This window comes from Dipodomys ordii, unplaced genomic scaffold (assembly GCF_000151885.1).
Source record: "Dipodomys ordii isolate 6190 unplaced genomic scaffold, Dord_2.0 Scaffold15, whole genome shotgun sequence".
Classification (NCBI taxonomy): Eukaryota; Metazoa; Chordata; class Mammalia; order Rodentia; family Heteromyidae; genus Dipodomys; species Dipodomys ordii.
In genome coordinates, this window is record NW_012267231.1 from 2872899 (window position 1) to 2896792 (window position 23894).

The 23894-nt window shown below is 54.2% G+C and overlaps 1 protein-coding gene across 4 annotated transcripts in view; it reads left to right on the forward strand.

Moving 5' to 3' along the window:
* The window catches only part of Ntrk3 (neurotrophic tyrosine kinase, receptor, type 3), a 228257-nt gene that overhangs the window by 123818 nt on the left and 80545 nt on the right, over nucleotides 1–23894 (forward strand). For all 4 annotated transcript variants that reach the window (XM_013011981.1, XM_013011983.1, XM_013011982.1 and 1 more), the window contains one exon: nucleotides 8828–9016. In XM_013011981.1, coding sequence (XP_012867435.1) covers nucleotides 8828–9016 — 189 coding nt within the window. The remainder of the gene's footprint in view (nucleotides 1–8827; nucleotides 9017–23894) is intronic.

Here is a 23894-nt window from a genome sequence, read left to right on the forward strand (position 1 = left end):
TTTCCATTTTAATAATCCCCAGCCTTCCCTCGACTCTGCAAAGGAATTAAATTTAAATATGTAGTCTACATTTTATCTTGACATTTTCTTTAGAAGTCAGGAACACGGAGGAGAAAGGAAAGGAGGAGGCAGGTAGTCAGATTTTTTTTTTTCTTCCCCCGCATCATGAAAGCAAAATCCTTCTGTTTCATTGAAAGCTTTTGTTCAGATCCTTTGGAGACAGGTGTAGGACCATGGGCTGCTTCCCGAGCCTTTGGACTCTCCGGTTACCCTCCGGAGACGCCAGGAAAAACCTGCATCCCACAGCCCAATTCTCTACTGGGAACCCACCCGTATCAGCAGTAAGTGATGTAGCTCGAAGATAGTCTTGTCAGTCTAATTGATCTTGAGCCCTTGCCTCTCCTGTCAGAGCTGTCTGTCTCCTTACCCATAATCCTCATCACTTTGATAGCCCATCAGGAATAGAGGACTTGGCCCAGCCTTGCCTTCATCCAATAACATTATGAAATTGATACTGACACTTCCATTGGCACTAATTTCACTAAGAGATTGGAGCCAGAGGACAAGTGGTTTAGCTTCATGGCAGTTAAACTTTCCAAGTAGATCAAGATGGCCTGAGATTGATTGACCTGTACCCCGAGGAAGAGGGGAGGGAGAAGAGAGCACAGGGAGGAGGGAGAGGGGAATGGAAAAATCAATGGCGGCATCATCATCATCATCATCATCATCATCATCATCATCATCATCATCATGTGATATTTATTGACTTGTCCAGGAAGGACACTGCCCAGTGTGGACATTCGGACAGACAGCTTCAGATGTGCTTGGGAAGGTGAGGGTGTGTTGGCTAGGGTGGTTCACTGGTCTACTTGTGACACTGCCCTCTACTGTCTGGAGTCCGCAGCAGCAGTTGCGTGTACGTGCCTGGGATGCATCTTCTCCATCCTCTGCTTCCACATGTAGAAAGAAAAGGCCCATGTTGTCTTTTACTGAGGGGCGACTATATCATCAAAGCGAAGGGAGCACTTTTGTGAATTATTCGTGGACAGCAAGCCCTGGGCAAATCAGGATGTGTTGGTCACCGTCCTTTTAGGAGAAGGGTTACTTTCTTACCTGGATATCTTTAGCTTAACGATGCACCGGGAGACAGGCTTTCGCCAGGAGATGCCAGCAGGGAAGAGAAGGTTATAGTTTTCTTTATTTGATTAGACCAACAGATTACCAGGTTTAATACGATTACCTGCCTGGAAGTCCTTGCAAGAATAATACCATAAAAATGATCGCAAGTAGCCACCAAATCGAAGGAGGATATGCAGGTTCAGATTAGATGCTTTAAGTCTTTGGGTTTTTACTTTGTAGCATGGTTAATTTATGAAGAGACTCTCCCTCTGTGCCCATCTGCCTTGCCACACTCCCTAGAAGTACAGTGGTATTTGGTTTTCTGTGGTGTCAGCTGTGATCGGGAAAGGCTAAACGGAAGAACCCAGAAAGAATTATTGGTGAGTTTCACTTATTTTGCTTTTTGGCTTATTGAGACAGGGTCTCCTATGTATTTCCAGGCTGGACTTGAACTCACGATCTGCTCTCTGAAAGCTGGGATTACAGGCATGTACAGCCCTGTCCGGGAAACCATAGGTTTTTAATTATATGCTGTTCTGGGCATCACCATGAAATCTCACACCTTCTCGCTTCATCCTGCCCAGGATATGAATTATCCTGCTGTCTAGCGGACCTGTATTGGGGGTAAGCACCCAGCTGTGGGTCACTTAGTGGCCATCTGAGTTACCGGGTGGTGCTGGATCATGTACGTATCAAGTTCTGAATCTGTTGCGGCTTCAGACACCCACTGGGAGTGTGGTCTGAAGACATCACACTTACATATGCGCAGACCAGTGTGTCTACAGATCCCCGTAGGCGTGTTTGGATGGACAGCTGTTCATGGCTGGCTTCGTGTGCACTCTTGCTCAGAAGCATGGGCGTGAAGGAGCACCCGTGGGGTTCCTGGTGGACAGGCGTGCGATGCCCTTGCCTCGCTGTCCCGGGTGTCCGGCGGAGCTGCCGCAGGGCCGGGGGTGGCGATGGAGGGCAGCTGTGTAAACAGGAGCAGGTGCTCGGGCTTGTAGCGCGTGGGGTGTGGGAGAAGAGATCACAGAGCGGAGAGGGTGCTATTTCCATTGATCCCAGTGTTATATTTATACCTTCACATGCTGGAAATCAATCGCCCCTCTGCTCCCTTGCCACCCCTGGCGTAGAGCTGTTCCAATGAAAAGCTTATATCATCTTAATGGCTTGTCTGTGAAAGGGACGAGCAGGCCAAGGGATTAATAGAGGGTGCCCAGGCCCAGGCCCAACTGCTGTCCAGGTGTGAGGGGAGAGGAGGCGGTCGCCAAGGCTCAAGGTTACTTGAAGATGACAGCCTGGGAGGAAGTAGAGAGAGGATCTTGGAGGCCCAGGAGGGGAGGGCGGGCAGAGCTCTGGGACGGGGCAGGCGCTGTGCGGCTGGGATAAAGATATGGGCAGATGGACCTTCGGCCCGGAGTCCCTGCTGGATCTAGGGATGCACCCCAGGCTGTCTTCCTCGCTCTCCTCCCCTCGGAGTGTCTCTCGGGTGCTGCCTCAGTTTCCCAGGTGCACGCGTAGCACGGTCCACCACATGTGTGTGCCCCTCCTGTTGGCCTCTTCATGCATGGGTCCCGTGGACCCCGGGGCTCTCCACAGTGAGGGCTGTGTGTCTCCTTCCTCCTCTCTAGTTCCTGACGCGGTGGCACTTCTGTGGCTCTCCCTACAGCCACTGTGAGCAAGAGTGCTTTTCGCCATCATCACTCTGGGGAAAGAAGTTTGAGTTTTCCGCAAGGGGCCATGGGTGACACTCTGGCTCCTCACATTCTTAGAAATACGTGGAAGACGCCGCGGGGGGAAGATGGAGCTGCGGACAGGTCTTCAGGGGCAATCACCCCCGTGGGGATCTCACAGAGGCCGCTGGAGCTCGTCCGCAGGTAGCATAGGCCCCGTGGGACGGTGGCAGCTGAATTTATAGGTGTTGAACTCTGAACTATGATCTCATTGCGTTGGGCCAAAGAACGCCAGCATCCTGTATTTGCAGTCACCTTGGGTGTGCAATCGGAAGGGGATGATTTACCTCTGGCCGATGCCTAGAATGTTCCGTAACATCCTCTGTGCGTGGAATCCTTGGGGAAGGTGGCGATGTGTGGCTCTCCAGGCTGCCCACGTTTCCCCACATTTTGGGGGCAACACCGGCAGCTCCAGCTGGGTGTGACCGTTTGTGGGTCTGAGCTTCCCCGGCAATGTCCCAGTTTCTCTCCTAAATGATGCCAGTGGCCCCTAAGAGTGAACCTCAAGGGAATAGAGATTGGTACCTGATGTAGCTCAGCAGTATGGCACCCGCCTGGTCTGTGCAAGACCTTGGGTTCAATCCCTAGTGGCACCAAAAAAAAAAAAAACCCAACAAAACCCGACTGGCATGGGGGAAATGATAAAACCTCAAGCCTTTTGTTCCCACGAGAGTTCTAGAAGGAGCCCAGCACCTGGTGACTCGCATTTATCATCCTAGCTACTCAGGAGGCTGTGATCTGAGCATCGTGGCTCAAAGCCAGCCTGGGCAGGAAAGTCTGTGAGACTCTGCTTGCCGATGAACCACCAGAAAACCGGAAGTGGCGCTGTGGCTCAAAGTGGTAGAGCTCTGGCCTCGAGCAAAAGAGCTCAGGGACAGCGCCCAGGCCCTGAGTTCAAGCCCCAGAGGGACACGCCCTGTCCAGCAGCCCAGCAGGACCCCTGCCCCAGAGGGCACCCTGGGCAGCGCCAGCCTGTCCAGGAACCCACGGTGATGACCTGTCCACAGACATACTCTGAGGCACAGCCTGTGTTCCCTCGGTGTCTGTCCCACATCTGCCAATAGAAATTAAGGACTTGCTTTTCTTTGGTGTGATGGGGAGGGGTCCCGCATGGGCCGGGCTGGCGTGGTTTGCGTCCCTGTGTTGGTGTGCTTTCCCTCCTCCCGTTTGTGAGTTCCCGCGCCCAGCTTTGTGTGCCGTGCTCTCCCACGGGGAAACGCGGCCACGGCTGATTTTTTTTTTTTTTTAATCAGGAGGAAAAGGTTGAGGTTTTGAAAAACTCATTTTCTTAATCCAAAGGTTGGCTTGTTTGCTTCAGTCTGACACATTGCAAAAAAAAGAAGGAAAAAAAAAAAGCAGGAGACCCTTGCGGCTTTGTTTCCTTCCCCCTCCCCCCGCCATGTCCTAGTGGGTCACAGCCCCCCTCCCCCGCCATGTCCTAGCCGGTCACAGCTCCCCCTCCCCCTGCATCCTAGCCATCACAAACCCCCTCCCCCCGCCACGTCCTAGCGGTTCACAGCCCTCCCCCCCCACCGGGTGCAGGCAGAGGAGGTGGAACTTGTGTGAGGAGAACTCTGCTTTTTGGGGGTGGGCGTGAATCTTGTTGTAGGGGTGGGGTGCCCGCTGCTGAAGTGAGAGCCTTCGAGTGGCGGATGGATGACCGTGGGGATGTGCTAACGCCTCCACCCCCCTGCAGTGCTGCCGCCACCCCTCCTGTCACCTGTGCCCATGCTGGGCTGGGGTCTCCTCCGGCCTCGCTCAGGGGCTGGGCCTGTGCGGCTGGGCTGGGCCTTGTGGTTCCCAAAAGGGCCACACAGGAAGGAGGGCGGTCCCAGCTATGGTGACCCCCGCCTCCCCCCCTCCCCGCCCCTTCTTCCCCCCAAAAGGGGCTTCCTTTGGAAAGAACCGGAAAGATGACAAAGAGGAGAATTGACGTGGAAGGTTCTGGCCTTCGGATTTTACAATTCAACTTTAAACCCTACCTTCCACAGCTGTCCGGCAGGCCCACAGTGGAGGGCATGTCCTTAGATGTGTTGGGATGGATCCAGGCCCCCCTGGATTCACACCCAGACCTGTGAGCCCAAACACTTAGTTTCAGCCACGCTTGAGGAGAAAATGTACGGTCAGACGGAAAGAGGAAAGTCTTAGGAGACGGAGATGAATAAATGCGCTCTCAGATATCATCCACTTCCCGGTTGGGTGATGGATCCATTGGTGGATTGGTTTGTTTGATGCTTCTTCATTTCATAGTGAGGGCTTTGTGCTTGCTTGTCAACTAAGTAGTGTTGTACCCCCTGAACCACACCCTCAGCCCTTGTTGCTCTGGTTACTTTTTAGATAGAGGCTCACTTTGTTTTTTGTCAGTCGTGGGACTTGAACTCAGGGCCTGGGCGCTGTCCCTCAGCTCTTCAGCTCAACCTGAGCGCTCTACCACTTGAGCCACAGTGCTACTTCCTGTTTTCTGGTGGTTTATTGGAGATAAGAGTCTCATGGACTTTACTGCCTGGGCTGGCTTTGAACCTCGATCCTCAGATCTCAGTCTCTGGAGTAGCTAGGATGACAGGCGTGAGCCAGTGGCGCCCGGCTTAAAGAGTCTCACTTTTACACTGTGTTGGGACATGATCTTCCTCCTATTTATACTTCCTGAGTCCTACTCCGCTGTACTAGATCTCATTGGCTGAGATCTGTCCCTGGGAGCTTTTTGCGCAGTCTGGCCTCAGATCACCGCTCTCATGACCTCAGATTCCCAAGTGGCTGGGATTACAAACATGCACCGCGGCACCCAGTAGGCTGGGTTGGAAACTCACGAGACTAATTTGAGGATGAGTTTTCTTGCCAATCAAACGAGAGTGGCCGTAGTGTTTGAGGGTCAGAGGAGATGGGAATAGAGGCCCAGAAACCTATCAGAGACGAGATAGCTGTTTAACCAATATCCCTTTATTTTACCCTTCCCGTTCCTTTTTGTTAGAAGCCTGGGGGGGGGGGCTCTGAGTTGTTCTCTGGTGTTAAGGGAAGAGCCACGTGTGCACGCTGTCCGGGCAGATTCTGTAGTGTTGGGCAGGGACTGAATCTCCTTGGGGCCAGCTTCCCTGGACCCTCCTCTTTCCCACTGTGAGCTCAGGGGCGGACAAAGTGCCCGGGTATCGCCAGAGATTTCCGCAGAAGAGTCCGACAACTCCCGATTCCTTCCGGCAATCGCAGCCCTGGCTTGGTATCCCATCTCCCCCTGCCCCCCCCCCAACCCGTGTCTGGGGCCCATCCTGCTTGGGCCAATAGAGGTCTCTCTTCCCGGTTGTCACCAAACCAGATCCCACCTTGTGAATCCACCACCTGCGAATCACCAAGCCATTCCCTTGTTTTATTTTATTTTCCCAAGGGAAGGGAAAGGAGGAGTGGGGGGGAAAGGCTCCGCAGAGACCTTCCTTCCCACCCCGCCGGGTGAGAGGCTCTTGGGTGGGGCTTGGATGAGCTCCTAGCCGTCTAGAAGCTCTGGGTGGCAGCAGGACCCCGCCACAGGTCTGAACAGGCCTTGGGGAGAGGCGTGTGTGGTGAGAGCCGGGTGGAAGTGGGTCCCCGAGAGCCCCTCTCAGAAGTTGGACCCCCAGGGGGTCTCCGAGGAGGGCCTTCTGCCTCTCGGTGTGTATCCTGGCACGGCGCAGCTGTGTGGTCAGGAGTGGACGTGTGAGGACCGCTCGCTCGTGAGCAGGCGTGAGGTCGGAAAACAGCGGCCCCGGCTGCTTTTGCTCACCCGCCCTGGGGATCTGGCCACCTTGGGCATGATGGCACGTGCCTAGCACCCCAGCTATGATCACGGTTCAGGTATGTGCTGGGTCCAAAGGCGAGACCCTATTCCAAATAGCCAGTGTTCAAAAAGCACTGGAGGAAGCATGGCTCATGCGGTAGAGCACCTGCTTAGCAAGTTCAAGGCCCACAGTTCACACCCTAGTACTGCTAAACTAACTAACTAAACATTGAATGCATTGTCAGCCACAAGCCTCGCTCCAGTCTTCCTGGGTGCTCTAGTGCTTTAAGCACCGAGTGCTCCCCATGGAGCTCTTCCTGGGCCTCCCCCTGCACGCAGGGCCCTGCTGGGCCACGCCTTTGCCGCCCACTGTCCTTTGACGTACCTTCTTTCTTCTCCTTCTTTGTACACAAATAACGTCTTTCTTTTTCTTGTGCCTGCCAGTACTAGAGCTGGAACACAGGATCCCTTAGCTTTTTTTTTTGCTCAAGGCTGGTGCCCTACCATTTGAGCCACAGCTCTACTTTCATCTTTTTGCTGACTAATTGGAGAATCAGAGTCTCGTGGACTTTCCTGCCCAGGCTGGCGTCTAACTGAGATCCTCAGATCTCAGCCTCCGGAATAGCCAGAATGACAGACGTGAGCCACCGGCTCCTGGCTCAGACCTGGGGAGGGCCCAGGGTGGAGACCGGTGCTTAGTTTTCCTTGTTTTGCGGGAGGTCACTGTGAAGTTCTTCAGGAAGTTTATGAGGTGTTTTCCGGGATGGAAAACAGGTGATTATGGCGAGCATTTGGCCAACCACTTATTGCTACTTTTGCACACAGTCTATAAACAGCCAGCCATTTGTCATGGATTGGAATAAGGCTGTCCGTGCTGACGGAGTGGAATTCAGCGTCCTTCGGCGTCGCCTGTGCGTCTTTCCACTTAGTTCTGCCTCATTGGTGCTCCGCCTCGCTGTTCAGTGCGAAATATGCTCCCCATAAACTCCAGCAGGCTGTAATGGATTTCCACAGTAGAAATCCCGCTGGAGCTGCAGGCCGCAGCACAGCGGGCTCTCTGTCTGGGGACCCGGTGCCTGGCGAAGCGATCACCATCGCCGTCGTCGACAACACTGCTGCTCGTACAGAGCCACACACGGCCCCGGCTGGTTCTCTCCGCAGGAGTGGTATTTTGTCTCTGGGGGGGATCGCGGCATCAGACATGGTCATTGTCCAGCCAGGACAGGCCACGCTTGTGATTTGGGTCAGGTTGTGCTTAGAGGTCATCCCTGGGTTTCTTTGGGGGTAGATGGTGGTGGAGCTGGGGTGGGTAGAGATGTGAACGCTGTCTTTAAGGGTTTTGGGGGCAGGGGGTGGGGAGGTGGAAGGGGGGGTCAGCAGGCCACCTAACATCAGGCTGATAGCGACTGTCCTTTGGGAGACCTGGCTCTGGTTGGGTGAGGAAGGGGTTGTGGCAGAGTCCAGTGGAGGCCACACACCCCCCTCCCGGAACCTGAGCCATGCTGAGAGGCTCCGGGCCTCTCTAAGCCTCTCACCAGTGACGCTATCTGGCCTGTTCTTGGGGCTCAGGTAGACAGCGTCTCCTGTCTTGATGCCTGGGTGCTACCCTTGGGCACCGACTGAATCTGAAGCCCTGTGGGAAGAGCCCAACGTCAGTAGTAAAGTTCCCAAGGAAACGAGATAGAGCACAAATCAGTCGGGACATTTTTTTAAAAAAGAAAAACAACAAACCCTGCACTGCTACTTAAGCAAACAAGCTTATTACTTTTTTTTTTTAAACTCGTTATTTTGGACTAGTGCAGTGGCTCGGGTTTGCAATCCTGGCTACACGGGTGGACGCGAGAGGGGAAACTGAGGCACAACTGGGGCGTAAACGTTTACGAGACTTGCTCTCAACCAACGAGTAGCTGGGTGCGGTGGCTCCGTGGTAGAGTACCTGCTTAGCAAGTGCGAAGCCTTGAGTTCAATCCCCAGCTCTGCCCAAAGAGGAGGAAATGGAGATGCACGTCACAGCGATTCAGTTCTGTCTTCCGTGGGTTCTGTGGTGAAGGGACGGGTGACATGCTCTGAACTCGGCATTCAGAGCAGGTGGGGCAGGGGGTGGGGGGGGTCCTCTCCTAGCGGGACTCTCTCTCGCAGAAGTTGTGGTGGGAGGAGCCGGGAGCTGCGGGCAGGGCAGGGAAGGACCAGAGGTGACCTCACCGGGGTCCCGTGTCTCTCCTGGTGTGTGCAGGTCCCGTGGCCGTCATCAGCGGCGAGGAGGACTCAGCCAGCCCTCTGCACCACATCAACCACGGCATCACCACCCCCTCCTCCCTGGACGCGGGGCCCGACACGGTGGTCATCGGCATGACCCGCCTGCCCGTCATCGAGAACCCCCAGTACTTCCGCCAGGGCCACAACTGCCACAAGCCGGACACCTGTGAGTACCGGGTACCGGGTCCCACCCCTTCCGGGGAGGCCGGGTGGCACGGCCACGGGCCGTGTAGCCGGGGTTCTGGAACCTACTGCCAACTTCCCCCTCCCTTTATCTCAGAATGTGGAGGCCACCTGAGGCAGGAGGATGGCAGTGGTCAGGGTCCCTGGGGAAGGGAGGGACACCGATGGGAGCCTACTTCCCTCTCTGGTTCAACCAGGGCTGCCCGGGGGCTCTGGACAGGGGGAACGCTGTCCCCATGAGTCAGGACACCTAGACAGGCCGGTCCTCTCTGTAGACCTGGCCTAGGAGTTAGGACCGATACAGCCTGAGTCTGTCGAGACCACAGCCCCGAGGTCACCAGAGTGTCCGTCCAGGTCTCTGTGGGAGGGGAAGTGGAGGAAGGGCAGGGCAGTCCGTACCTCGGATGGGAACATCCCCGTAGCTGCCCCTCCCGACCCCTGGAGAGTAGGAACACCATCCGACTGCCGGGAACCTTGGCGGCCCTGCGACGCCTCCTCATCTCCCACCTCCTGCCGCTCATAGCCCTTTCTTCTCGCATTTCTGCTGAGCCCCCCACACCATCCCCTTCTGAGCTGCTGGAAGTCGGTGGCTTGTCCCTCCATCCTCCATCCATTCCCCCTTGCTGTGTCCCTAGGTATGACCTCTTTTCTTTCCCCCTGTTTTCAAGGGAGGCCTTCCCCCTCCCCGCCCAGGAGAGCTGGGACGCAAGGGACTGACCGAGAGCTGGTAGGGACTCAAGCAAGGAGCTGGGTCATAGCCTTACCCTGCAGCCAGGGGCACGGAGCTTTTGGGGGGCTGTGAGTGCCTCCTCCCCCTCTCCGTCCCCCAGGCTGCCTGCCTGTGGCTTCTCTTCACATCTCTTTCTGTCCTGGACAGGCCTAGCGTAGGGTTTCGTTCTGGTCTTGCTCCCCGCTCTCTGTACTTGGGCCAGGCACTTGCGTAGCTCACAGAATAGTTGCTGTTCCCGTTGAATCATCCTGCAGTCCGGGGGGGGCCTTTGGGCTCTGCCCTCTCAGACTCTGCTTCTATTTCTGTAACTCCAAGGCCAGCGTGAGGGTGGCCTTCCCCCCCCCCCCGGGGAGGGAGGGTACGGGGTCGGGGTGGGGGGACCGGACTAGATTCAGGACTAGGCCACCATCTACCTCTCAACCTTGAGTCTCCTCCAAAAGCGGCCTCGGTATTGACGAGAGGAAGAATACCTGGGCTCTGGACAAGGGCTGGGCGAGGAAGAAAGGTATTCGTGTTTCAGATGCGCAGCAGAAATCGATCAACACTTCCGGGCTTGTGTTCTGGCTAAACCGTCTCGATTCAGGTCAGGCTCCTTGTAGGACTGGCTGGGCGTGGGCAGAAGGAAAGCCTGTCTGGGCCGCTGTGAAGGGAGGGATGTGGGGTGCCGCTGGACTCGGGCAGAGGCAGCCCCCGCTGCGTTGACTATGGGTGCGGTCCTTGTTATCCAAGCTAGTTCACATCTACACTGCGAACGAGACAACCCCAATCCCGGCCCCGAGGGGAAAATGCAGCCTTAGGGTCCCGCAAGTCCCCCTCTCACAGTGTGCCATCAGCGAAGCAGCCTGTCACTCCGCGTGCTGTACGTGCTCCTTCGTACCACTGTCTGCGGGACGTGGGACTGTCTCCGGGACTGGTGGCCGATGGCGCCGTAGCTCCGGCTGATCTAAGCCCCTCCCGTGATGCGATCCTCTCTCAGCTCGGCTGTCCCCAGGTGGTGGTTTAGAGCTGGGCTTAGCCAACATCTTGAAACACAAAATCACCTCCGCCACCTCTTGAAAAAGCCCCCAACTGGAAAATGTCATCCTGAGAAGGATGATAAACACCGAAGGTACACTTTTTTGATGTGTGTGTGTGTGTGTGTGTTGGTACTGGAATTTGAATGCAAGGGCCTACGCACAGTCCCTTGCTTTTTTTTGCTCAAAGCTGGTGCTCGATCACTTGAGCCACAGCTGTACTTCCAGCATTTTTTGCTGGTTAATGGGAGATTAGAGTCTCTCAGATTTGTCTGCCAGGGCTGGTTTTTGAACCATGACCCTCAAATCTCTGCTTCTGGAGAGATGTGAGCCAGCAGCACCTGGATTCTTTTTTTTTTTTGGTCAGTCATGGACTTGAACTCAGGGCCTGGGCGGCTTTCCCTGAGCTGTTTGTTTTGCTCAAGGCTAGCGCTTTACCACACTGAGCTGCAGCACCGTTTCTGTTTTCCTGGTGGATCATTGGGGATAAGAGTCTCACAGACTTTCCTGCCTAGGCTGGCTTTGAACCCCGATCCTCAGAGTAGCTGGGAAGAGCAGGCGAGGCACCCCGTGCGCAGTCTGAGCTGGTGGCAGCCACCTGGGCCATTCGAGGTTCTTGTCACTTTGCACTGGCTGTGCAGGCACTGAGGGATTGGTTTGGGGATTGCACGTGGACTTCAGTGGGGAGGAAATTCACAAGCACGCAGTGGTGGCCGGTGGGGAGAGCCGGTGAGCGTCTCAGCGTCAGCCTGCGTACAGCACACGGCCACGGAGCTCCCTCGCCGGGAGATCCAGACGTGGGCTGGGCTTTCCTTCCATGGCTCTCTGAGCGTGGGACGCAGTGTGCTCTCGCTAGGGAGTCGGGCCGGCGCCCGTGCCAGCAAGGAGGGGTGGACGGAGAGGACCAGGCCGCGGCGGCGGCGGAGGACGGGAAGGGAGCCAGCAGGGGCTCATCAGAGGGATGTGGTGAGTCTAGCTGCTCAGAGCTCCGGTGTCAGGAAGGGGTTGCCTCTCCAGGCCCAAGGGGTGTCTCGTTGCCACCAGCAACATGGCGGATGGCTCTCACAGAAAGCACGCGGGGCTTACATCACTGTGGCAGAGCCACGGGCACGGGCCGGCTGCGGGTGACTCAGCAGCCCTCCCCCCTCCCCGCCAGGCCATCCTCGGAGGGGGGGGCTCACCGGCAGAGAGGCAGTGGGGTAAAGGCTTCGGAAACATCCCCGTGTGCCCCAGGAGTCTTGTTACGTGCACGGGACAGCTCTGGTGCTGCCGACAGAAGCTGGGGGGACCCCACCCCTGTGGGGGGGCTGGTGGCAGCAATGGGGGAGTGAGGGAGAGGATGGGGTTCGCCCGGCGCCGAGATCTTTTCTGACTGGAGTGCTTTCGGGGGCCGGTCGCCCCTCTGCTCCCCGCGTCCTATCTGTCTCTAATCTGGTGTGTCGTGTTGCTCTCCATGCATGCATCAGGCAGCCAGGGGTACTCGACGATGGCCTGGTGCCCGCACCTGATCAGATGCCCGAGCCCCCTCCGGTGTTGCCCACCAGACGCACCCGACGCTATCTTTATTTTCTACTCCCTCCCCGCTGGTGGGAATGTATCACGCCTTCCTGAATATCCTCAAAGGGGGAGGAATCAAGGTGTGCGGATTCGGCCTTGCACCCCCCCCCACTTAAGCTTCCTAATTGAGGCACTTCTGATTGTTAATGTAAAGCCCCTGGATTGTCTGAGGCACCAGGAAAGGCTTCTCCGATCACACAGCCGGGGGGAGTTTCCCTTGGGCTGAGCCCCACAGAATGAGACGCCCAGGGGGTGCCTGGGAAGCAGGGAGCCGTGTGTGTGTGTGGGGGGGTGCCACGAGGTCCTGGGCTTCTCCCGTCAGCTGCCTGGCACCTCCACCAGAGGCCCAAAGCAACGGGCATGCCTTGATCACCAGCCCAAACCACCCTTTTCCCTGTGGAGGTTTCCCAGGAGGCTTTCCAGAGGTTTCCCAGGAGGCCGGTCTCCAGCCCGGCCCTCTCCACACTCCTGGATCTCTTTCCCTCTTAGCTTTCCCTGAGGTCTTGCTGATGGCCCTCATCTCCACCCCCCCTACACCCCTGTCTCTTTCAAGTTGGCCCCCGTGTGATTCTGTCTCCTGGTTGGAAACCCCTACCCTTCTTTCCCCTGTTCTTACAACTGTTACAGACCCAACCAGGTGAGCTGGTAACTCCGACCCGAGGCCTTCTTAGGCCTCACTCTCTTGAGATTAACAACCACAAAAAATCCATCCTCTGTTGGTTCCTTTGCTTCCTTCCTATGCTCAGTCCGCAGACGTGCACTGAAGCTCTACTAAGTACTAGGCCCCGGGTCTAGAGCAGGCCCATCTTCCCTTACACCCCATTGGCTACCACACAGCCATTCAGAGGGCTCAGCCTTAGTTTCTTTCCGTTTCTCCCCATACCCAACATACCAGCTCACAAGGCAAGAGCCTCTTGTCAGAGCTGGAGAGGCTTGGTCCGAGGACTGTCTCTTGAGTTGGGACTGAGCTAGTGCCTCCTTCTCCTCCAGGCCAATCAGTCACAGAGCTTGCCTTTTCTGGAAAAAAACAAAAACAAAAAGAGCTGCCGAGGCCAGTTTCCCAGCTGCAGAAGGGAGCAGAGATTCTGCGTGCCTGGTGCAGTATTAATAGTGCATCAGTGTGATATAGATTTCTGTCACCATCTAGACTAACAAACATCGCTCAGCACAGGCGTGATGATGGGAGTTTATTCCCAGCCACTTAGCTCAGCGTGATGGGCTCGGAGATGAAATATAGAAAATGGGTTTCTCTGCTTTGGGGGTTGCAGCTGGGAAGGGAGGGCTGACCCGTTGGAGGCCCCTGCCTGTGGTCTGCGCGGAATGCTTGACGCAGATGACCGCCCTCCTTTCCGCCCTGGGAGATACCAGGGCTACATCTTGGTGAAAGTAATAGTGACATTTAGGGAGTGTGTGTTTGTGTGTGTGTTTTCTGGGACTTGAGCTGAGGATCTCACACTCACGAGGCAGGTGCTTTTACTGCGGAACCACACCCCCAGCCCTGAATTTTGCTGGCTCCCTTTGAGATCCTGACTGCGTTCAGGCACGCCGTCTGTCATCGTGAGAATAACAGGCATGCACTGCCGCGTCCACCACTCCATCTTAGGAAGATCTCCCACACACTCTTCCACCTCGCTTCACCTTTAAATCCTTCCAATGGCAGCCTCCCAGACAGCAGGGACAACGGGTGTGAGCCACGGTACCCAGCATGATGGTTGGTGTGAAGCCTTTGTCCTCACCGGTTGGGTAGTGCCGGGGCCTGGATGGCCAGGTAGCCATTATGAGAACATTTGAAGTGGATATAAGTTTGAGGTCATCCCTCTCTGGTTTTCCTTTACGCCTCTTTTCAGACCCAGTTAGAATTCACTGGCAGGTAATCTGGGAATCCTGAACGGCTAGGTTTTGTAAGCCCAAGGTCTCTGGAGGAAGCGGGCACTATGGACATGTATTAGTTCCTCCCCGTTTCTTCCAGAAAGACCTGGATAATGCCAGAATGGGATACTTTGGGAGTCCAGAGAATAAATCTTAGGTCCTCTGGCCCAGCTCAAATACGCTCATGACTTTGTCCTCATCTCTTAGGAACTAGCCTCTGCTGGATGTTCATTCCTAGGCTGGTCCAGCAGTCAGTCCAACCCATGCATGGTACTTTGCCATTTTTTCCCCCTCACCATCCCAGATACTTAATGCTATTTCTCCCAAGTTGTCAGCAACCTATGGATTATGGACATACCTGAGCGTGTCATTCAGTGCTATCAACAACTAAAGACAGCAATTCGCTTTCATCTCCCCAGGCCAAGGGAACTTGTCTTCCTATCGATCATGTCAATGTCAGCTACTCCATCCTTCTCTTATAATCACACACTCAAAGTTCAGAGCTGCAGGCAGGCATACTAATTAAGTAATTAGGTATAATTATGCTCACTGTAAACACATAGTAAATTGGCTGAAACAAAGCACTTGTCAGGGGAGGGGGTCAGGACTTGCGTCATGGTCCAAAGTGAAGCATGATAGTTATCCCCCCAAGTCAGGCTGGGACATGAGCCCAGGGGATGAGGGCCCCATTGTTTGTCATCCAGAATCCTGGAAACAGGACTCCTCATCTTCCTGGCATGTTTGGACCTCAGTCTGGTCTTCAAGGAACGGGAAGACGAATTCCCCTCCAGAGATCCTCTCCAGCTCAGGTTTCCCAGAGATGTGTATGTCTTCCTTTCTCCCTGAGCTTGCTTTTATGTAACAGCCGGTCTGTCTTGGGATTCGGAACCGGCGAGGAGACGCACCGCAGTCAGGTAGGAATCAAAGGATGGGCTTTATTGCTTGGATCTGAAGAAGTTTGCTTGGTCTTAAAGCCAAGATGGGCAGGGAGAAGCTGCCATTTCTAAACTTCCGGCAGCGGGGTTTGTCTACTGAGTTCACTTGGTTAACTCACTTTTTGTTAAGTCACAGAGTTTAGAAGACCACCCCCACAGAGTCTCACTCTTCTTTATCAATTCTGCCCAGACCCCTGCTCCTCTCATCCCTCAGATAAACTGCTCGCAGAATAAACCACAAATAGAGGCTGAGAGCAGGGGCTTTGAGCTACTTCCTGTGAGAGGAGGGGCTCCATCCGAGGAGAGATGGAAATTCTGACTTTATGCTTAAAGCTCAGGAAGAGGGAAAGGATCCCATGTGATTTTAAGGCCAGTGGTGGTGGTCCTTAGTAGTTGTCCTCTGTCTAGACATCCTCCTCCAAGAGGGTATCCTCAGTGGTTAAGCACTTAAAGCCTGAACTCTGCTGGTCTACCTGTGGGCCAAGACACCAAGAGCCCAGCTGATTTGCACATCTTCTCCCTGGCTACCTTAAATCCAAAGTGCCCCTTGGGGGCAGGGGATGTTAACCTGAATTCCCCCCTACCCTCTCCCCACCCCGTCACCCAGTTCAGGGAAAATCCAGATGACATCGATTCCATGCTGTGGGATTCTGAGCCTTGGGTGTCAGGTCAGCAGGACTTCCCAGGAAGAACCCTGGGCTCAGCCACGTCCCCCCTCTCTCTCCCCAGTTGTATCGCACCGTTGGCCACGGGTGACCATCACAGTGTTCCCCCCAGCCCCAGGAAGGGACGGGACGTGGTTACACTTCACCGCAGTAGGGGGTCCTGGGGCATGGCATCCTTCCAGTTTCTGGTGGAGTCCCGCATGCTCTCCGGTCACACGGCTCGGGGCCCGTGGTGGCTGTGTGCCCAGGAGTTCTTGCAGGTGTTTTTCCAGACTTGGCGTGGAAGGTCAGAGTGGGATGTGCTCTTGATCCTGAGCGTCCAGGGTTGGGCCTAGCAGTGGTGGAGCACTCAGGCTGCACGTGCATGGTTATTTGCTAAGTGTCTGTCCTCCCCAGGCTGCAGGTAAGAAAAGGTGACTCAGAGGGGGGTTTTCCTCGCCCTGAACTGCTAGGAGATTCTGGAAGTGCTCCGTGAATCTTGCACGAGAGAAGCATGCGTGTGATGCTCCTCTCCTTGACAACCGTATTTTTACGACTCCCATTACAATTTCTGATGTAAATACGCTGTTGGGGGAAATCAGTTTGATGCTACCGAAAAGAAAGTAATGTTCTCCAAGCTGGGAGTTATTTCTGCAAAGATAAGAATTCTCCCCTCCAGTGATTTCTTTTCTCCTGCTACTGTAAAGAAATAGCATTTTTATCACCCGGCCCCATAGCCACAGAGATGTTCTTAGGAGTCAGGACTGTAATATGTTCGTTGTCAGGACGTGATGGATGCAGATGAGTTTGCAAGGCTCCGGCCAATTTCCTTTTGGGTTAATGAAACTGGAAAGCTGTGGGTTTCACCGGAGGATGGCAGAGAGATTCGTGTGTGTATGTGTATGTGTATGTGTATGTGTGTGTGCATGGGTGCGTGTGTGATTTTGTTTGAGTTTTTGTTTGAGTTCTTCCCCTTAATAGCAGAATTTATGTTGGAGGAGCAAATCTTCCTCATCCACCAGCCTTTATGCAGTAAATACCAAGAGGCCTCTTAAAAATCACACCTACGTAGAACCCTCCATAATTAGGCTCCAGTGCCTACTTTGTACCTTTGGCTACAAAAGTGGGCCCAGGCCGGGCGCCGGTGGCTCACGCCTATCATCCTAGCGACTCAGGAGGCTGAGATCTGAGGATCACGGTTCAAAGCCAGCCCAGGCAAGGAAGTCCATGAGACTCTTATCGCCAATGAACCACTTAGAAAACCGGAAGTGGCGCTGTGGTTCAAGTGGTAGAGCACTCGCCTTGAGCTGAAGAGCTGAGGGACAGTGCCCAGGCCCAGAGTTCAAGCCCCACAACTGACCAAAAAACAACAAAAAAAGTGGGCCCAGGTCTTCATCGTATCTGTCCACATGTCCCATGTTTTGGACTCTTGATTGTATAGGTTGAGACATATTTTGGTTCCGGAAAGTACTAGCCAATCTCGGTCCAGCGAGAAGGTGGACAGCAGCCCACAAGTAAGGCATGAGGATTCCAGCTGGGCTTTCTCGTGATTCTCTCTTTTGCTTTACCGTCAGGTGAGACTCCCCTCATGGTTATAACATGGTGGTAGAAGCTTTGGGCATGATTGCGAAACACAAGGGCCAGGCGCAGCCACAAGGGTGATGTGTCTTCCTGTGAGTGGCCCCGAATTCCTGTTCTCACTGGCCAGAAGGACGCCACGTGTTTATCCCTAAGCCCATCACTGCTAAGGAGCATGGGATCGCCACGAGTTGTGAGCCCCAGACCCTCCAAAAGCCAAGGGTGGAAGTCCCCCCCCACACCAGACGCGGTCCTGTGTGGAAGGTGCTGTGCACCTCCGCCGAGCCCGGGCTGTGACCGACGAAGGGGAAGTGGCTGTCAGCAGTGACCGCGCCTGGCCACTTGGCCCCGCCAGTGCTGTCACCGTAACTTCTGGGAGTAGCCGGGGGCCGCCCAAAGCACAGGGGACGTTAGACACCATGGGACGTCTCCCCGGTGGCATGGATCAACGTAGGGAGGGCAGAGCGGTCAGCCTCACCGTTCGGATCCAGAAACCACGGGGACATTCAGGGCTGGGCCTTGTGCCCGCAGCTGGCTTTTACAAGGCCCAGTCGTCTGGACTGCGAAGGAGGGTGTGGGTTTCTGGGGGCAGTGATGCCATCGGGTGTAGTTTCTGGAGACCCCATAGGAGCAGGCACTGGTGGTGCAACAAAGGCTCAGCCGGACAGTTGGAGGAGAGTGGAGAACCCACAGGACCGAGTCCCCGCCCAGGCCAGGCCCTGCACTTGGCATCCGTTAATGCCACAGTAAAGCCCCGCAGAGCTGATTGTTTCCTGTATGTTGGGCGGGGAAGACAGTCCGAATGAAATACGTTAATAAATTGTTTCGTCCTCACAGAAACCGCGTGGGGCAGATGCTCTTGACTTGACCCGTCTCGTTGAAGGGGAAACTGAGGCACGGGGGCGGTTCCAGTGCACTGTAGCCTCACATCGAAGCCATGGCAGGGCTGTGACACTCAGGGCGCTCTTCTCAGTCAGTCTTGCTCCCTGCAGGACATCAAGGTCCCGAAGTGTCATGGTCCCCCGCTCTGCCCACGACGTGTTCCCTGGGGACTGTAGAGAAGTTGAGAGACTTGCCCAGGGACCCTGGCGGGGTAGAGATGGAGCCAGAGTTGGATTCAGGGGTATGGAGTTTGCTTGTCTCTGTAGCCTGGGTGGTTCTACTTCACGCGAGCTTTCACCTTTGACACCCTGAGGATGGAGACTTGTGGACGGATGTGTTAGTTTGGGTCACACGGCGCCCACCGCCAGTGAGCACCCGCAGGCAGTATCTTTCTAGAAGTGTTCTCCGTTCCCCCTGCTCAGGAGGCCCAAGCAGGGGCGGCGGGGGTGGGGGTGGCCTCTCAGAAGCCAGGTCCAGCCTAGAGGCCAGTGTCAGAGGAGAGGCAGAAGGAGAGGAACGGAGAGGAATGGCGTCCCATTGTCTCCCTTCCTGGCCACGTCACCTGCATTTTAAAATATAACTTTACTGTTTCTCTCGAGGTGTTGTATGGCGGGGGTTACCGTTTCTTAAGTCAGGTAAGGAGCAGGTGTCTTTTCGCATTCCCCCAGCCTCTCCGGACCCACCCGGCCCACGCTTTACACGGGTTGTTTCCGCACAGTGTCGATACCCTTCCCCCCTTTCTTTTTGCCCTTTGTCACCTTTCTCCCCTGTCCCTCGTTGGCTCCATGGCTTCGTCTGTCACCCAGATGATTGCTGGGCCTCTCCCCTGGTGGCGGGGGGCTGTGTTAGCTTCTGTTCCCCAGACCTAGAAATGCTGGCGGTGCAGCCCTCCTTCCCCCGCCGCCGCCGACCGGATTCTGCTGAGGCAGACGGCCCCGGTGTCCCTGGTCACGAGGAAGTGTTGGGACTGAACTCCTAATGGCTCATTGATTGGGCGAATTATGCTCGGTGTAATTCTGAAAATAGATTTTAAATGCGTGCCCGGGGGATTTGTGGGGATTTGTTACTTGGAAGCTTTAACTCAATCGTGGCTCCCTTGACAGATATCGGTGTGTGTGTGGGGGGGGATTTGGGCCTCAGCTGTGTCCCTCATCCTCCCCTCCCCCACAAGGCCAGGCCCGTGGGTCAGGATGGACAGAAGGCCCTTCGCTTTGCACCCAACTTGGGGGAAGCGGCTGCTGTAAATCCCTGACTCCATTTCAGGTGGGATGATGAACATCCTCGAGGTCCAGGTTCTCCTTGTTACCCTCTCTGAAATTAAGGAGGGAGGAGGTTACCCTCTTCTTAAATTCCCGGCTCTCACCTTTCCCAGAGTGGTCATTCAGGGTCAGTCCTTGGCCTGTCCTGATGCTATCTTGTCTTCGACAGCCTTGGATCCCAGACCTGAAGGGGGAGGGCGGGCATGTATAGGAAGGGATTGACCTGGGGCTAGACTTGAGCACCTGTGTTTCTTTTGGCGAAGGCCAGATCAATGTGGGCACGATGGGAAAGCGAATGAGAACCCTCAGTGAGGCACAGCAGCCATCAGCAGATAACGCAGAGACTTTTTATAAGGCCCACGGCTACCCACCATCTATTTCTTTCCCTCTGGTGCATCAGGGACCCAAAATGCCTTCCGCCTTGAGTGCAGGGTAGATCGGAAACAAATAAGGGGTACTACTGTCAGCGAGCCTCCGTGAAGGATTTCTAAGGGGGACATTTAGCCAGTGGTCTCCGCCCCTGCCCCCCGCCCTGAGATTCTGTTCTTTTCCTATAAGCCCTTTGAAAGCTGGGTCCTCATTCCCTAGAGTTAATTTATACTCAGCCAGTGATTAGAAAAATCAGCATTCTCCAGGAAGGGAGGAAGTAAAAACAAAACCTAGAAAGAAAAGGGGGGAAAAATGACATTCTACTCTAATAAAGAAATTACTGACGTTCTACATTATGAACTGTATTAATTTTTAATGGCCGAGAAGGGAGCTGATTTATAATGCATCCTTCTCGGCTACCGAGCCTGTCCCCAGCTAATAAATAAATGACAGGTCTCTTGTATTAAAAGTATCCGTCATTTTCCATTGTTGGAATGTGAGCGGTGAGCGACATTGAAGGAGAGGCTGCTCGGAGCGGGGGTTGGGTAGAGGCAGCTGTGTCCAGCGGGGGGGGGGGGGAGGCTTGGAGTTCGGCCTCAGTCTAAGACAGGATTGAGCTCACTCTGTCCTCATGGTCTCAGCAGTGACCCAGGTCACGTCAACTCATGAATAGTTTACTGTGCAAATTTAAATCCCCGGGTTTTCTTTTTAAGCCAGCCCTGTCTGTGGCTTTCTCTCCATACATCCTGACCAGGCACATTTGGAGCTCCAGCTTCCCTAGTGAGTCTGGGTGGGATGAAGCCTTCAGCCTCTCATGGCTCATCTTGCAGATGAGCGATCTGTGGTTCACTGACGGTGGCCTGCTTATCTGTATGGCCCTCGAGAAACCAAACGAATGAATACCACCGGAGACGTTTGCCTCTGATTCCGTGGCACCTTGTAAGGATTTGGGGGGAGGCAGGGGAATTACAAAAGTAAGAAGAAGAAAAGAAGGACCACTTCAAATACCACCCCATCCCTCTACCCCCAGGTGTCAAACGCTGCAGATATTTCGGGCGGACTGCCTCTCGGTCTCCTCTCCGTAGCTCAACGCACACACACAAGCCAGTGACACACCCCGCCACGCACACTCCCAGCCCGTGTGATACAGACAAATGAGACCGTGTTCTGCATAGGGTCTGCTCATCTAAAACTGTCATTTAACAAGGTCTCATAAGCCTTTATTCCCTGTCGCACCTATTTTTGGTGGCCACGTGTGCGTGACGGACAGAAGTCACCGGGGCCATTGTAGAAATAGCATCCTTTTGTTCTCTGTGGTAATAGCAACTGCGCAGTAAACACTGCACGCCCAGTGCATACAAAGGCTGGTTCTCCCACAGACTTTCTAAGTATGGAGCAATCTCTATGCGGTGCCCGGGGAATGAGACAAACACAGGCCTCGTGCTTGCTTGCTAGAGTCCATCCTCCAGCTGCAGAGACAGCCCCAAAATAGTTCTAGGTGTTAACAAGCACAATACAACGAGACTCACAATGACGGGGGGGGGCTCTCCACTCGGAGAGCGTGGCTTGTGGAGAGCAGGGGCTTGGGTGAGTGATCCGCAGGGCCGGGAATGCTCGCACTAGAAAGCTGCAGAGGACTTGGACAGGCAGCGTTGATCAGCAAGGGCCAGCGTAGCAGTAGCTGGTAGCAGAGAGTGGGTTGAGCTGTGGAAGGTTGAAGGTTGGGGTGACTCTGGAAGACGGGGTAAGGGGGAGTCCCGCTGATGTACAGACTAGCTCAGCTTATTGATCCATACTTTTGAATGTATCTATAGGATTTGGTACTTAGATCAAGTCTGCGTTGAACTATTGTTGGAACCGTTACTGGTTTTGCAGAAGAACTTGAGAAACGAAGGAGCTATCAACGTTCTAATTTTTTTTAAAGGTCAAATGATGTCTGATGTGGTGCATTCCTGTAACCCCAGCACTTAGCAGACCCAGATAAATCAGCTTGGACAACGATAGTGAGCCTTTGTCTCAAAGCTCAAAATAGTAAAGAAAAAAAAAGGTTAACTAAAGTTGGAAATTAAGGGATGAGTTAGAATAGACAAGGTGGTCCCAGTTCCAATAAGGAGAGAGACAAAACCCTCACTCAGTACACCTTTCTGCACAAGGAGCAGTATGGGAGACTTAACAAGGGCCACCAGCAGGTTTAGCTTCTGATTTATTTATATTGTCTTCACAGGCAGAAGTTTGCCTGGATTTTAAGGCAAGCATCTCTTACGTTTTTCACGTAGGAATTTATTTCTTGATTTGTTTTGTGTGTGGTTCTAAACATAGATACACACCAGTGCCTTTTGCCTTGTGAAAAGAAAGAACAATCTGAGCTGGTAAGAATGCTCAGAGATGGCTCCCCGGCTTGACGTGCTGTGGCAGAGATCAGCACGGTGGAACCCTCAACACGTTTCCTCCTCTAAACACTGGGGGAGAGCGTATAGTTTTGCCACGTTGAAGAATGGCCACCCAAGATCCAGTCCTAACTGGCTTCTGTCTGTGGCACTGGAAATACAAGTCTCACTTGTATTTTTTTTTTTTTTTTTGCCTTCAGATAGAACCTTTCCAGCAATAGGACTTGGCTGAAGGCAGTATTTCATGCCTTAATTCCCTTCCACACATCTTCCTTATGGGACATGGATGGTTTTGAATCTCTCCGAGATCTTAGGGATCCATTGGAAACCGAGCGCGAGGTGCATGGTTTAATCACGCTATGCCCCGTAAGTTTGCCTGGCGGGGGGAGGCACACGGGGCTAAGGACGGATGGCTTTTGTGTCTTCCCGCTTCTCACTTCTGAACCTGTAAGTGGAAATGTCATCTTTTCGATTCCTCCGGAGAAGTTGATTTTGGTCCGGGCCATTTAATAAGAAAAGTCTGATGAACGTGAACTGTCTGACTCAGGTGTGGTAATTGCTCCAGAAATTGGTTTTAGAGTCTTTGGGGGGAATTGTGCGTTTGAAACGGGAAGCCATCCTTATCGAGTACAGTTTGTTACAGATTTTAAGTACCTCCGATCTCACCGTTTGTACCTGGGGTGCTTCTTGGTTGATTTCAGTATCCCCACAAGGGATCCACCTCCCCTGCAGAGACACCTGCACCATCTTCGTATTTCTTCCGGTTTACTGAAGTCAGGAGCTGTTGCAGAACTCTCCGAATGGGATCAGAAATGGCTCAGGGGTAAAAAGGACTAGATAGATCACCACATTGTTCAGGGGGAGATGATCTTTTTAATTTTTTTGTGGCAATACGGGGATCAAACTCAGGCTCTTGAACTTGCTAGGCAGGCCCTCTAGCCCCTTGGTGCGTTAGTTATTTTTGAGACAGGGTCTTGTTTGTGTCCGGGCTGACCTGGCTGTGATCTTCCTCCTTGGGTTTCCTTACCTCACGGGGGGGGGGGCGATGACAGGCATCAGCTCTTGCATTCAGCCCTGCACTTCCTCCATAGCTGAGAGACCAGGCGTGTACTACCATGCCCAGTCCATTGGGTGAGATGGGTGTCCTAGTAAGGAAATCTTGGCCTGGAGTTCTCAGCTCTAGCTCTGGTCAGCCCTGAGCCCTTACGTGAGGTCCTGTAACTCTGCGTCTGTGTGATGCCGGTTCACAGGGTTATTGCACGCGATGCCCTCTGGCAGGGTTGTTGCCGGCGCTGCTTACAGACCCCAGCCGCAGCCCCATGCCCTTGCCAGTGGCGCGCTTGAAAACCTGGCTGCTGACAGGTGTGTCTGGAGAAAGAGTTCACACAAGAACTGCACCTCTAGTTTCTCTGGAAACAGAAATTGCTGGCAAAACTGGTTTGTATTCCTGCCCAGCAACTGCCAGCTAGAACATAGAGGCCACGCCCCCTCGACAGAGCCAGGCCTTTCCTTCTGGAAAGAGTCTCCTCTGGCCCTTATTCCCCACCCACCTCCTCCCATTCATCCACACTGCTGCCCTTACCTGATTTATCCTCCCTCCCTCCTACCGAGCCTGTCCCCAGCTAATAAATAAATGAC